Below are 15064 nucleotides of genomic sequence, written 5' to 3' on the forward strand. Positions count from 1 at the left end.
ATTTAGCCATCCTTGGCTAATACAAGTACATTAGTAGTTTAATCATTGTAACCTCAAGTCTATGTGAGGAAAAGTGTGCCATCAGCTCTTCATATCTGCGTTCTGACATGTTTGCCCATCAGGTGGAGGATGACACAGCGGTGTATGTGAACATCCCTCGGAAGCGTCAAACCACCATCAACAACTCCAGCCCCATCGCTTCTTTGCTGCAGGATTTTCCAGAGCCTCCTGAAAACTTCCTTCTGGACTCAGCAGGATGGCAGGTCCACACTGACGACCAGAGCGGCCAAGAGTTCTACTATCAGCCCTCCACTGGCCGCAGCACCTGGGAGAATCCGCTCAGCAGCCGCTCAATGGAGTCGCCGGTGGGCACAGAAGGGGGTCGATCGCCTCCGTCTTTCCCTCAGTCTCCCGCCTGCTCGCCCGTAGCTCCTGCTCCGCGCAGGTGGAGCTCGGACTGGGAGAAGGTTTTAGATGAGAGCACAGGCAGACATTATTTCTTCAACACTGTGTCAGGTCAGAGCTCATGGGATCCTCCGGAGGATGTCGACTCACCTGGACGCCTGATGTTTCTGGATGATTGTCCGGTATGGAGATTATTGTGCATTGCTCTGATGTGTACTGTGATTAGGAATATGATGCAGTACAATTTCTTGTTGCAACTGTTATCATGAAATACTGTGCCGCCACGGTAACTTAGTGGTTAGCACTGTCGTCTCACAGCAAGAAGGTCGCTGGTTCGAGTCCCGGCTGGGTCAGTTGGCGTTTCTGTGTGGAGTTTCCTCCGGGTGCTCCGGTTTCCCCCACAGCCCAAACACATGCTCCGTAGATGAATTAAGTACACAAAATTGGCCGTAGTGTACAAGTGTGTGAATGAGTGTTTACTGTTTTATAGTACAGGGTTGCTGCTGGATGGGCATCCACTGTGTAAAACATATGCCAGAATAGTTGGCGGTTCATTCCGCTGTGGCAACCCCTGATAAATTAGGCACTAAGCTGAAGGAAAATGAATGAATGAAACACTGTAATATCAGGATATTGACTTAAGCTGCAAAAAAGGTTACTTTAAAAGTTTTCATAACAAAAAAATACTTTGTGTTTTGCTTTATTGTACCGTTGAAGTCAGAATTATTAGCCCTCCTGAATTATTAGCCCCCCTGTTTTTTTATTTCCCCAATGGGGAGCTAAGAATTCTGATTTCAACTGTATATGCATCCGAGTAAACTAATCTTTCAAACAAAATAATAATAATATGAACAAAAGTACAAATAGACCACAATTCACAATAAATTCACATTAGATAATGTTAGCTAATGCATTCAATTCAACACTAGACAACAAAATACAACTCAATTTTATTTGCTATTAACTCTGTTCAATAAAAGGATTATAACTTTAGATTTTGTTGCATTGGTCACACTTTACAATAAGGTTCATTAATTAATGCATTTACTAAGATGAACAAACAATGAACAATACATTTACTACTGTATTTGTTCATTTTAGTAAACGTTAGTTAATGAAAATACAGTAGTTCATTATTAGTTCATGTTAACTCATGGTGCATTAACTAATGTTAACAAGAATGTTAATAATGCATTAGTAAATGTTCAATTATGATTAATAAATGCTGTACAAGTGTTGTTCATGATTAGTTCATGTTAGTAAATGCATTAATTAAGGAACCTTATTGTAAAGTGTTACTGTTGCATTAAAGGCATTACCTAGGAAATTTTTATCACATAAAATTAATACATTTGTTATAGTTTTGCTTGTGATTTTAGTTAATTTACTGTTAACAAATGGAAATATTCAGAGTTTCCTCAGGGTCTTAAAAAGTCTTAAAATGTCTTAAATCCCAAAATCCAAATTTTAGGTCTTAAAAAGTTGAATTTACTCTAATGTTGTGTTGTAGGTCTTAAATCTTTTTTAAACAGGTCTTAATTTATCATTGTTCATGCATTGCTACCCAATCTTGCCAAACCCCATACAATCACCAACAACCCATCTCAATAAAACTTTCAACTTTTTATTTAAAAAGGTCATTTTTAACTTTGTTTATCATAATGGTTTAATTATTCTCCTTATAATTACATTTGTTTAAAAGTGCTCCATGTGTTTACTGCTGTGGACAGATTGTTGTGCATGGATTTAGTTTCATATAGTTTTTAAAACTTTTAAAACATTTGTTTATTATTTTTTGAAGGATTTTATTTTACACAATATTTTTAATTTTTTGCTGAGAAATATCTCAAATATTGTAATTTATTATTATTTATTTAGTATTGTATTATAATTAAATGTATTGACCTTATTCTAAAATGCGGAAGTGCGCCTGTTTTCGCGATTGTCGTAGAACTTCAGATTCAGTTGCCTATGGGAGAAATGACTAGGATTAATCAACGGCAGAAAACGGTCAAACTACTTGCTCTACAAACAAATGTTTGCATGACTATACAGACCAAGTAGAATAATATAATAAGAAAATATCAAAGTGCAACATCAAGCACTGTAATGAGCAGTTTTTAACATCAAAAAATGAATGGAAGTGAATGAGACCGGAAGTCTCAAGCCAAAAAGATTCAAATGGCAGCGCCCACTCATCCGCAGAGAATAAGGTGAATTAAATTAGAATATTTTTGTTTTTTAATACGGCAAATAAAAAATCTTTTTTCTTTGGGCCATTTGAAAAATTCCTTAGCATTTAACCCTTTACGAGTCTAAAGTTTCATTCATAATGGTCTTAAAAATGTTTTTAAAAGTCTTGAATTTAACTTAGTGAAAGCTGCAGAAACCCTGTTAATGTAAAGTGGTAATAAACAGTGGCCCTATAACCAGACACTGCATTTTCAATAAATTTTTCAGCATGTTGCACGCCATAATACAATCTGAACATTCTTAAAAAATCTCTAAATGTTTATTTATTAAATCAATATAATCACAATATATTGAATCCTTGAATATCGGTGTATGCCTTACTGAGGGATTATCATATTATATTATAGGTTTTTTACCATATTATATTTAGTTTTTTTTTTTTTACTTTTTTGTTGTAAAAAAATTTGTTAAAGTATTTAAAACAAATTAAAATAATTATACAGTGATGATATTTTCAGAACCGTCATTTAAAAACTACTCTGTTCTGTCAAAATAATCAAGTTTTTATTAGTTGCATACATTATTATAACATTAATTCTGAATCTGGTCATTTCTATGCCCAACAAAATTTCAATAATAAATGCATTTTCATTTTAATCAATAATGTTCCTTTTTTCAGTTGTAATTTAATGTAAAAGTAAAATAAAATACATTTTGATTCATACTTATATTAGTGCTGGGCAAAGATTAATCACAATTAATCAATCACTGTCAAAATAAAAGTTTATTTTGAGAATATATAAAACAATATTGTTAGATATTTAAATGTATCAATAATTTGTATTATATTATTGTACAGTATATATATATATGCATCTGTGTATTTACATGTAGATAATAAATATACACAGTACACAGACATTCAGTTTACTATGTCAAAACAGACTTTTATTTTGGATGTAATTAAATGTGATTCATTTATGTCCAGCACTATTCATTCATTCATTCATTCATTCATTTTCTTTTGGCTTAGTCCCTTTATTAATCAGGGGTCGCCACAGCAGAATGAACCACCAACTTGTCCAGCACGTTTTTACGCAGCGGATGCCCTTCCAGCCACAACCTATCTCTGGGAAACATCCGCACACACTCATACACTACGGACAATTTAGCCTACCCAATTCACCTGTACCGCATGTCTTTGGACTGTGGGGGAAACCGGAGCACCCAGAGGAAACCCATGCGAACGCAGTGAGAACATGCAAACACACAGAAATGCCAGCTGACCCAGCCGAGGCTCAAACCAGCGACCTTCTTGCTGTGAGGCGACAGCACTACCTACTGCACCACTGCGCCGCCTGTCCAGCACTAACTTATATATTTGTATTCCCCTAAAATACAGCCTCCGCTTCCAGAGGAAGATTACCCAGCATCCCCTGAGCTGGAGGAGGCGTCTCCTGTCTCCATCCCAGCTGAGTATTCTCTGATTCATGTGAAGAAGGTCTCCATCCCGCGGGTCAGTCTGGACCGCAGCAGTCCGGCCGGCTGGAGTCTCGACATCGACTCTGAGGGTACCTGGACCTTCACCAGCGAATACACACAGGAGCAGGTACAAGACCCGTGACACTGACCTTCACGTCTCCTCCTTTTGGGCTGACTTTCTATTTGGGCTGATTAGCTTTCTATTATTAGTGGTAGTATGGCTGTAGGCGAGTTTTGTAATTTGGGGAACTTAATGAAATGTCTTGTTGACAGTGGATCAAGTCGCTCGACGATCAGGGACGGACGTACTATTACCTGAGAGACGGAAGCAAGTCCCAGTGGAATTTACCTGAGGTGCGGAACGTTTCGCATGGTTCTTCTTCACATCAAGAACAATGATTATCATAACAGATCAGTGCTCACACCAGCACACAGTAATGTTTGATTATTAGAAGTGTGTGTTAGGGTTAATGTGTTAATGTAGTCTGCTTTACATGCTCTTTAAGTTACGTTTATTTTCGAGAGGTTCATGTGATTATGATTAGCTATCTTATGATTTACCAATCAGACGAATCTACACATACATAAATAATCAGATTTCCTTACCTTAGTCATCTTCCTCTTGAAGAATCCCCCATTCACAATTACTCCTCCCCCTCTTTCCTAGATTAATCCAGGACAGGGTGGCGTGGCAGCTCAGTGGTTAGCACTGTTGCCCTACAGCAAGAATGTCGCTGGTTCAAGTCCAGGCTGGGTCAGTTGGCGTTTCTGTGTAGAGTTTGCATGTTCTCCCTGTGTTTGCATGGGTTTCCTCCGGGTGCTCCGGTTTCCCCCACAGAATATCCTCGAGCGCGGGGCTCCCTCCATACAGTATTACGCAGGGTTTAAATGTGTATAATGCTTAACACTACAACAATGGTGGCTGAGAGAGAAGAACAGTTTATAAACATCTAGCAAACAGCCTTATCCAGCGAGAAGTGCCAACGCCGCAACACGTCACATTGCTTTATATTAGCCAAGGACAGACTGAATGGAACAAGGTTTAACTTTAATAAGACATGGAGCAATGCGCTTGTGCTCCCACATACAGTATAAGTGAATTCAATAAACCAAATTGGCACAGTATATGAGGGTTTTAATGCTGGGCATTCACTACATAAACATATGCTGGAATAGATGGCAGTTCATTCTGCCGTGGCAACACTTAATAATCAAGGAATAGGCCAGGGGGAGTTCTCAAGACCTATCTGATCTCAAACTCCCCTCTCTTCCAATGAAACAGGGGGGAGCCCCTGGCTCGAGGATCTTCTGAGCTCAGGGCTCTCTCCTGGGACAGCATGCCAAACACGCTTCACTATCAATGATCAGAGTGTGAACTCTTGAAAGTTGAGTGGAATCTGAATGGCTGGAGTTAGTGATGCATGATGTATCAGTTGTATAGTCTGTATTTAGCAGTAAATGACAAGTTTTAGTTGCGTTTATGGGCCTGATCAGAAAATAGTTATTTCTGCCTTACATAGATAGCACACGAGGGAGTGCTTTTTCCATTAAACAGAGAACTGGATTTTGGGAACAGGATTTTGGCTAAATAAAACTCCATATACAATTGAAGACAGAATTATTAGCCCAACTTTGATATATTTTTTATTATTTTTTTTATATTTTCCAAATGATGTTTAACAAGGAAATTTTCACAATATGTCTGAGAATATTTTTTCTTCTGGAGAAAGTCTTATTTGTTTTATTTCGGCTAAAATAAAAGCAGTTTTTTATTTTTTGAAAAACATTTTAAGGTCAATATTATTAGCCCCTTTAAGCTATATATATTTTTGATAGTCTACAGAACAAACCATCGCTATACAATAACTTGTCTAATTACCCTAACCTGCCTAGTTAACCTAATTGATCTAGTTAAACCTTTAAATGTCACTTTAAGCTGTAGAGAAGTGTCTTGAAAAATATCTAGTCAAATATTATTTACTGTCATCATGGCAAAGATAAAATAAAACAGTTATTAGAGATGAGTTATTAAAACTATTATGATTAGAAATAAGTTGAAAAAATCTCTCTATTAAACAGAAATCAGGGAAAAAATAAACAGGGGCTAATAATTCTGACTTCAACTGTACATGTATATTTTTCAGCTGAGAAAACTGTAGGATTTTTTAAAAAATGGTTTTACTCAGAAATACCTAGTCATTTATTTATAATAAACAAAGAAATAGGAAGGCAGGTTTATTTATATAGTACATTTCAAATGCAATGGTAATTCAGAGAGCTCTATAAAAACAAGAATATTAGAAGAATGATAGCATTTTAAAAGGAAGAAATAAGAAAGACACACAATGCGATCTGTCAGATTTAGCACAGTTCTCATTTGGTAAAGGCACATCCTTGATAGTATATTTTCTTTTATAACACATACCATATATTATATATATATATAACCTATATATAAGACGTTTAAATAAACATGACTTTTTTTTTTACAGTGTACAAAATGTACAAAAAGAGTTATTCTAAAGTTTAAAACGTCTCTCACTCTTTTAGTACTCTGCCAGTCCAGGACAGTATGGAGTGGGAAACGGGGCCTCAGGAGAGCAGGACACAGTGGGATCCAACTGGAGACACAGTGCAGGATACCCGGATGATGTATGTATTCACACACGTAGATACATTTTGTCACTAATTTGAGTCTTTGTGTTTGTTGACTATTAGAGCATGTTGATGGAAATGATGCCACTCAAGACTCCGGTATTCATTAAACAAACAAACAAAGGCCAAAAATAAAGCTGAGTGACGGTGTAATGTTTTCAAACCTTCCAACATCCCTGCGCTGCAGTGGGCAGGGTTTAAATGTGTATACTGCTAACCACAACAACAATGGCAGCTGAGAGAGAAGAACAGTTTATAAACACCTAGCAAACAGCCTTGTCCAGTGAGAAGTGCCAACGCCGCAACACGTCACGTTGCTTTATATTAGCGGTGGACAGACACTGAATGGAGCAATGTTTCGAACTTTATTAAGACATGGAGCGATGCGGTTGTGCTTATTTTCTGAAGTGTGACTCTGAATCTTTAAAGTTCACATGAACCTGAATATGCAGCCGTTTCTTTTTCCTATTGTGACGCAGTTCCTAGAGAAATGGAATAATTAATGAGAAACAGTGATCGTGGCTTGTTTTTTGCTTCTCTGAGCTGATTGGATGTAGTAAAGTAGGTATTTCATTCAGAAAGATCAGGAAATGGGTTTGGGGAAAGTTAATACAACCTAACAGACACCTCCTCTTCACCATTTCTGTTTGTTGTCATAGCGATGTCAAAACTGACAGTTGAAGGGGTGTGGTTAAGTATGTTAGCCACACCCAATGCCTCAGACAGACCTAATGTGACCTAATGATTTTAATTTTAGATTACAAGGGCAAACTATTTTGCTTTTCTTCATGGCATTCACAGATGAACTGTTCACCACAAAACTAGCAATGTGAGCTAACAAAATCTGTATGGTTAGTTTTGATTTCATGTTTACTTATTTTTATGTGTACTTAAAATCTCTCAGCAAACATTCATCTGCACCCGCTCTGCTACTCGATCCTCCAGTTTATTGATGTTGCTAACTTCTGTCTGACTTCCAGAGTTCCAGGACCCGCCTTAAAATGAGCTTCACTTTGGCCGGAATTTGTTCGAAATTACATCATATTAGTTCCCTTTATGATTTTGTTTGAAGTATCCTCCAGAGGATGTGTGTATAACAATTTATAACAACTCAGAATTGTGTGCGTGTGTGTGTGTGTGTGTGTGTGTGTGTGTGTGTGTGTGTGTGTGTGTGTGTGTGTGTGCCTTTCTGTCTTCTTACTCACACACACAATTCTAAATTGTTTTAAATTAATCCTAAAATGCTGATTATTAAATATAATGTTGATTATTAGTTTTTATAGATTATAGTGTGTTCTTTTTCACAATATTTACTAATTAACTACTACTATGTAATTTGTTTACATAAGTTCAATTTAATGTAAACATCATAAATGCTTTGGCAATACATGTGTAGCATTGCTGTCATCCCAATTTAAAGGTAGTTTGGCTTTAATTTAATTTAATTTAATTTAATTTAATTTAATTTAATTTAATTTAATTTAATTTAATTTAATTTAATTTAATTTAATTTAATTCAATTCAATTTAATTCAATTCAATTTAATTTAATTTAATTCAATTTAATTTAATTTAATTTAATTTAATTTTAAAAATGAGAGGGCCACACACTGGACACTAAGTGCACTAAACTATTTCATGTTCGCACCGCTTACATTTATTTTTGTTTTCCATCTAGTTTCATCTAGCAACATTTTTCCAACATGTGCGCTTTCACTGCTGGTGGGATTGTGCTCTGTTCACTATTTTGATCGTAACAGAATTTCACCCTGCGAGATATACAGTACAGAGAGATGATAAATGCTTTGCTATGTAGAGACAGAAATCTCATAGCATCGAGGAATAAGACTAATAACACAAAGCTATTTTGTTTGTTTAATGAAATATTGAAGTGTAGACCTGTTCTGTGGGATAGGAGTGTTCAACTTTTCCCTTTGTGATCTGGGTCTACAGTATTTACCTTATTCTCCGTGGACGAGCAGGCGCAGCCATTTGAATCATTTTGGCTCGAGACTTCCGGTCTCATTCACTTCCATTCATTTTATATGTTAAAAACAGCTTGTTCTGCTGCTTGATGTTGCCAAGTGATATTTTCATGTTATCCTATTCTACTTTGTCTGTATAGTCATGCAAACAGTTGTTTTTAGAGCAAGTATTTTGACCATTTTCTGACAGGTATTATTCCTAGTAATTTCTCCCATAGGCAACTGAATCGAAAGTACTAAAACAATTGCAAAATACGAGCGCACTTCCACATTGCAGAATAAGGTCAATATAGAACATAACAATTTTAATATACTGAAAATGGGTGAGAAAACTGACATTCAAAAGGGGTGGAGCAACCCCATAATTGAATGGAATGGGAAACAGTGCCAGGATTTAGCAAATGGTTAACCTTGCTTTGTGGAATGATGCCTGTGATGAACACCTGATCCTTCATGCATGTCCTTAGTGGCATTGTTTCCCAAATTGGCTCCTGAAGTGCACCTGAGGCTCAGTTTGTCGCTCTATTTAAACCCTCCTCCTCATTCAGTTTTTATAGCCTGCCATTGCACAAACAAATGCATTAATCCCATTTTACTTTGTGAACTTTTTTCATTGAAGCACCATCATACTGGACAGGCATGCAGTGTGCGAATTTTACCTCATGATTCATTTTTTGAGTTTGTCATTTTATTTTAACAGAAGAATCATTCATCATATATTCAGAATACATCAGACAGTGAAGCCTCCAGCTCTCCTGATACGCCACACAACGTAAGACACCAGACCAAACATTAATACCTTTCTAAATATTGGAATAAACACCAGTAATTAAATGAAATCTTCAGACAACACCCACATCAAAAATACTATAGTCGTTTATAGTAAGCACTGTTTCTGAAGGACTTGAATTAATTAGTTATGTACATTCGATAGTTGCCATGCTAATACAACAACTAACTATAGTACTATAAACAAAAAAACAATACTGTACATTTCCTGTATATACTACAATACGACATTGTTTGCTGTAGTGAAAACTAAAGTATACTGTAGTATTTATTTTAGTTTACCAATTAATTTAATACAACAGCATGCTTTAGCACAGGAGTTCTCAAACTTTTTTCATCAAGTACCACCTCAGAAAAAAAATGTCCCTCCAAGTGCCACCATATAACCAGTATTGAAATACAGTAGTGTAGCAGGCCTAATATTTATTATTATCGGCCACTTTAAACCTTATAAATAGTTTGAACATTAACACTGCTGTGCTTATATGTAAAAAACAAACAAACAAAATAAAATATCAACGTTTAAATTAAAATGTGCTTTTAAAAGTTCATTAAAAATGGTAGGCTGCTGTTCTAAAAAAGTAAAAAGAAATCTCGTGTACTTAAATGTAAAGTATTAACCTATAATATCCCATTCATCAAAGCCTGGAAATGCTGCTTAGACCTCATAAAAATAGGCTTTATGTCATCATATTCATATATGAACCATTTTTGATAAATTTTTAAATATATGTTGCATGTACATATGACATGTTGGATTACTCTGCGTACCACTAGAAGGCAGCCCGTGTACTACTAGTGGACACGCACCACAGTTTGAGAGCCACATTCAATACTGAAGAGCTGTAAATACTATATTTAATACACTTTACTATAGTATGGTTCAGTATTTGTTATAAATTACCATAGTATTTGTTCATGTAGGCATTCATATTATTTTAGCGCTCAAATAAAACTGCTTCTGCAAATTAGGAGCAGAAGTGGTCAAATCAGCAGATAAATAATAAATTCATGCAGTATTATTTTTGTCACACTGACCTCTTGTGGTTAATAGTGAAACCTACAGTCTGGCAAGATATAGCAGTAGCTGTACATTTATATTTACAATTAGAGATTTGCAATAACAGTACTGTAATACTCATTTAAATATCCCTACAGTAAATATATAGTAGCCTGGTAAATATAAATGTACTATTCATTTACCATCCAATGCCATTTTTACTTCTGGACTAGGTTTTTTTCAGTCATTCATAAAGGCATGAAATATTGGCTTGAAACTTGTTTGATGAAATAGTGCTATTTATGACTAAATGAAATGCAGATGAATTTACATTTGTGACTGCACATTCAAGTGACATTGACATCTGACTAAAGGGCTTTTAGCTCAAACTACACTGTAAAAAGGATCAGTACATTCGCCGTTTCTCGTATTTTGTGATTCATGTTTTTATTTTTGCCTGTTTATTAATGCATTTGAATTGCATTATGAGGCCTTGATCCTTCTTCTAACAACTTTTAAGTTTGAAAAAGTGACTTTTATTAACACTTTTAATATATTAAAGTGATTAATTGTTTGTGTTTGTGTTATATATTATGCTACAAACATCTTTTAATAAACTACCAGTACATTTTCTGTTATTTTAAAGACTTATCTCTCTATATATTATTATTTCTTATACATTATATTATTTCAAACTACTAAAATGTCAATAAAAGTCACTTTGTGAAACTGTAGAGTTAAAATTTCAACATCAAAAGTTGACAGAGCAGAGATCAACGTCCCATATTGCAATTCACAACTGTAAATAAACGGAAAACACTTGTGAATCACAAAATACAGGAATTGTTTAATAAGAGATATTTTTTATGTTTTTATGTTTATGTGAGTCATGTTTGATGTTCTTGTGTGTAGATAGCATTAACCTGCTTGTGATACTTTATGAAGTAGTCAATATATCAATAAATTGGTTCCTAAATTAAATATTAAATATCTCAATAATAACCTATTTTCCATATCGAGCTCTTATCATTTACTTTGCTCTCATGATATCAGACATTTTTGTCTCTTTTGTTATCGCTTAATTTTGTTAATAATTAATATTAATCATAAAATGGATAACGAAGCTGTATTTATTGACATAATAATATTTTTATTTCAGGTTTCAAATTTGGAGAAGGCTGGAATATTGAACAAAACAAAGGTGTCTGAAAATGGGAAGAAAGTCAGGTAAAGGTTTCCATCGTGATCTTGGTTTAATGGCCATAGATCAGTGGTGATCAACCCTGTTCCTGGAGATCTTCCTTCCTGCACAGTTCAGCTCCAACCCTGATCAAACACACCTGAACCAATTAATTAGGACCTGATCAACACTTGATAATTACAGGCAGGTGTGTTTGATATGGGTTGCAACTGAAATCTGCAGGAAGGTAGATCTCCAGGAACAGGGTTGGTCACCCCTGCTATAGGTAGATTTTTTGGGGTCAAATTCTAACATTTCATCAATCCTCCAATAGGAAGAACTGGGGTCATTCCTGGACAGTTCTCCATGGAGGTAAACTGACCTTCCATAAAGATCCGAAGTCCACACCAGCCGGGGCATCAGTGAGTTCAGAGCACCACAGTTAAAAATACAGTCATTTTGGGTTAACTAGGTTAATCAATTGCTATTGCTGTAAAAAAAAAAAATGCAGTCGATCCTAGTTATAGAGAAACAAATAATAAATAACTTGACTTTAAGTTGATCATTTGGAAAAGTGGCAGAAAGTAGATTTTTCTGTTGAATCATCTGTTGAGCTGCATCTCAATCATCACAAACACTGCAGAAGACCTACTGGAACCCTCATGAACCCAAGATTCTCATAGAAATCAGTCAAGTTTGGTGGGGGCAAAATCATGGTTTGGGGTTACATTCAGTATGGGGATGTGCGAGAGATCTGCAGAGTGGATGGCAACATCAACAGCCTGAGGTATCAAGACATTTGTGCTGCCCATTACATTACAAGCCACAGGAGAGGGACAATTCTCCAGCAGGATAGCGCTCCTTCTCATACTTCAGCCTCCACATCAAAGTTTCACGAAGCAAAGAAGGACAAGGTGCTCCAGGATTGGCCAGCCCAGTCACCAGACATGAATATTATAGAGCATGTCTGGGGCAGATGAAGGAGGAGGCATTAAAGATGAATCCTAAGGATCTTGATGAACTCTGGGAGTCCTGCAAGAACACTTTTTTTTGCCAAGATGGCTTTATTATTAAGTGATTTGAGTCATTGCAGAGATGTATGGATGCAGTCCTCCAAGCTCATGATGGAGTCAAACACAATATTCATTCTTTTTCGTCTGCAGCATGACTTTATATTCTATACTGGACATTATTCCTGTTGAGTGACGAGTCTTTTGACTAAGCAAAGTCAGACCTTACTGTACTAATTAAATCATTAAAAACCAAGACATGATCATATTTTATTTTGGTAAAATAAGCGTAATCTAGAGGCCTTTGCCTTTCATATAAGCCACTTCTGATACCAAAGGATCAACTAGAAGTCAAGTTATTATTTATTGTTTCTAAAAGTGACAAGACTTTTGTCAGGTAATGTTATTAAAACTTGTTAAAAGATTATATCTCTGTCAATTTAATTTGATGCAGATTTAAACGTTTTGACACAATATTTTTATTTAAAATCTTCCTTTGTTTCATCTTGAAAAAACAATCTTTCCAGTGTAGGATTTTGCATAACCCCGTATTTCATTTATGTATATCTGACACTGATTGTGTTTTATATTTCAAAGAGCAAGACAAATCAGATACTCCCAGAATTCACAGTGGATCTGAAAGGCGCCACAATTAACCGGGCGCCCAAGGACAAATCAAGCAAGAAAAACGTTCTGGAGGTACAGTACAGCCTTCAGTATGCTTAGACTCTTAAAAGAAACGGTTCTATATAGAACCAAAAATGGTTTTATCAAGCGCTTCATATATGGAACCCCAAAAAGTTTCTAAATAGAACCATTTTAAGGGTTCATTAAATAGAACCCCAAATGGTTCTTCGAATTCAAGTTAGATAGTTCTATTTAGAACCATTTAAGGGTTTAGGTAGCAGTTCAGCGATCGTGCCCGCACCGAATCTGTGTACGCCCGGCAGGCCAGAGTCACGGTGGCAGGCTAGATTGACCATCAGGCCACCGGGAATAGTCCCAGTTCTCCCTATGGCCAGTCCGTCCCTGGATATTATTAAAACTTTTTAAAGCCAATCATATTTTTAATTATCCATAGATGAAAGATCAGGTGTTATTTATGAAGGACACAAAAATGCAAGCTAAATGTATTGTGAAATATTAAACCTTTAAGTATATATATATATATATATATATATATATATATATATATATATATATATATATATATATATATATATATATATATATATATAGTGTGAATGATGAATCTGTGGTGGACTTCTCCTTTTGAAAAATTAACCGTCACTCTCGAGGCTCTTCACCACCTGTCCACGACGATGATTATTAGTTTTAAATACATTTTTAAATCATAAAAACATGGTACTGCACAGTCTAAATAAATAAACTGGTTATTTTATTTATTTCACAAAATAATTTGTTAAAAATGTTAAATATTAAGTATATATAAAATATAAGTTATATGCTAATGTTCAAACCTGAATGAAAGAAAATCCCATCATACTGTACACTGATAAAGTTTTTGACCACATCATTCATTTTATTAGGTTTTGACTCAAAAAGCTTTGTATATCTGTGTTATAGCTTATAAATATTGTATAATCTTTACTAGATAATTATGTTATTAATCAAAAACTATAGAACCATTTTAATCAAAAAGGTTCTTTGCACTCAAAGGGTTCTAAATGGAACCATTTTTTGGCCAAAAGGTTCTACTGGCCAAGTATAGAACCCCAAGGTTCTATATAGAACCTCTAGGAACCTTTTTTTTTTAGAGTGTACTGTACGTTCTCTGTGCACTTCACGAGTGTGTATTCTTAATACGTTGTGTTTGCTCATTCAGCTTAAGACTCGGACTGGTGCCGAATACTTGATCCAGTACGACACCGATAGCATCATCCAAGACTGGCATAAAGTTATCTTAGATACCATACACCAGCTGGTGAGTCTTATAGTATCATAGTATAAAAATGATCAATAACAAAAATCGGTATATTTTATTCGATGCCGTATAAAATTGCTGGGTGGTTTTGACTCAGATTTGCTTCAAATGTGGACAGATGTGTAATTACATGTGTGTTTTTGCTGTGGGCCATCAGAACGGGGATCAGCATCACTCTGAAGAAGAGGACGAGGTCATTGATAAATCTCCAACCTTAGACAGAGAGGAGAGACCATTTGAAAAGAGAACTATGAGCACCGGTAATGCATTCAGCTCCTCACATTCTGGATTTTCTGCATTGCTATATTTAGTTTTTAACAGTATTTCCTGTCAATATTATTAGCCCCCTTAAGCATTTTTTCTCAATTGTCTACAGAACAAGCCATCATTATATAATGATTTGCTTAACTTATCTAGTTAA

At 35.4% G+C, this 15064-nt stretch overlaps 2 protein-coding genes across 28 annotated transcripts in view; one reads left to right on the forward strand and one right to left on the reverse strand.

Annotated features, from left to right (window-relative positions):
- Window positions 1–15064, reverse strand: part of fra10ac1 (FRA10A associated CGG repeat 1) — an 855621-nt gene that overhangs the window by 687715 nt on the left and 152842 nt on the right. The window lies entirely within an intron of this gene.
- Window positions 1–15064, forward strand: part of arhgap27 (Rho GTPase activating protein 27) — a 79345-nt gene that overhangs the window by 53843 nt on the left and 10438 nt on the right. For 10 of the 27 annotated variants that reach the window (XM_073918093.1, XM_005156029.6, XM_073918092.1 and 7 more), the window contains 10 exons: window positions 123–587; window positions 4001–4207; window positions 4354–4434; window positions 6631–6732; window positions 9420–9491; window positions 11668–11735; window positions 12023–12110; window positions 13296–13397; window positions 14545–14643; window positions 14801–14903. In XM_073918093.1, coding sequence (XP_073774194.1) covers window positions 123–587; window positions 4001–4207; window positions 4354–4434; window positions 6631–6732; window positions 9420–9491; window positions 11668–11735; window positions 12023–12110; window positions 13296–13397; window positions 14545–14643; window positions 14801–14903 — 1387 coding nt within the window. Of the gene's footprint in view, window positions 1–122; window positions 588–4000; window positions 4208–4353; window positions 4435–4747; window positions 4835–6630; window positions 6733–9419; window positions 9492–11667; window positions 11736–12022; window positions 12111–13295; window positions 13398–14544; window positions 14644–14800; window positions 14904–15064 lie in introns of all 27 variants that reach the window. The other 17 variants (XM_073918091.1, XM_005156026.6, XM_005156027.6 and 14 more) reach the window with 4 other exon arrangements.

The sequence above is a fragment of the Danio rerio genome, chromosome 12 (genome assembly GCF_049306965.1).
Source record: "Danio rerio strain Tuebingen ecotype United States chromosome 12, GRCz12tu, whole genome shotgun sequence".
Lineage (NCBI taxonomy): Eukaryota > Metazoa > Chordata > Actinopteri > Cypriniformes > Danionidae > Danio > Danio rerio.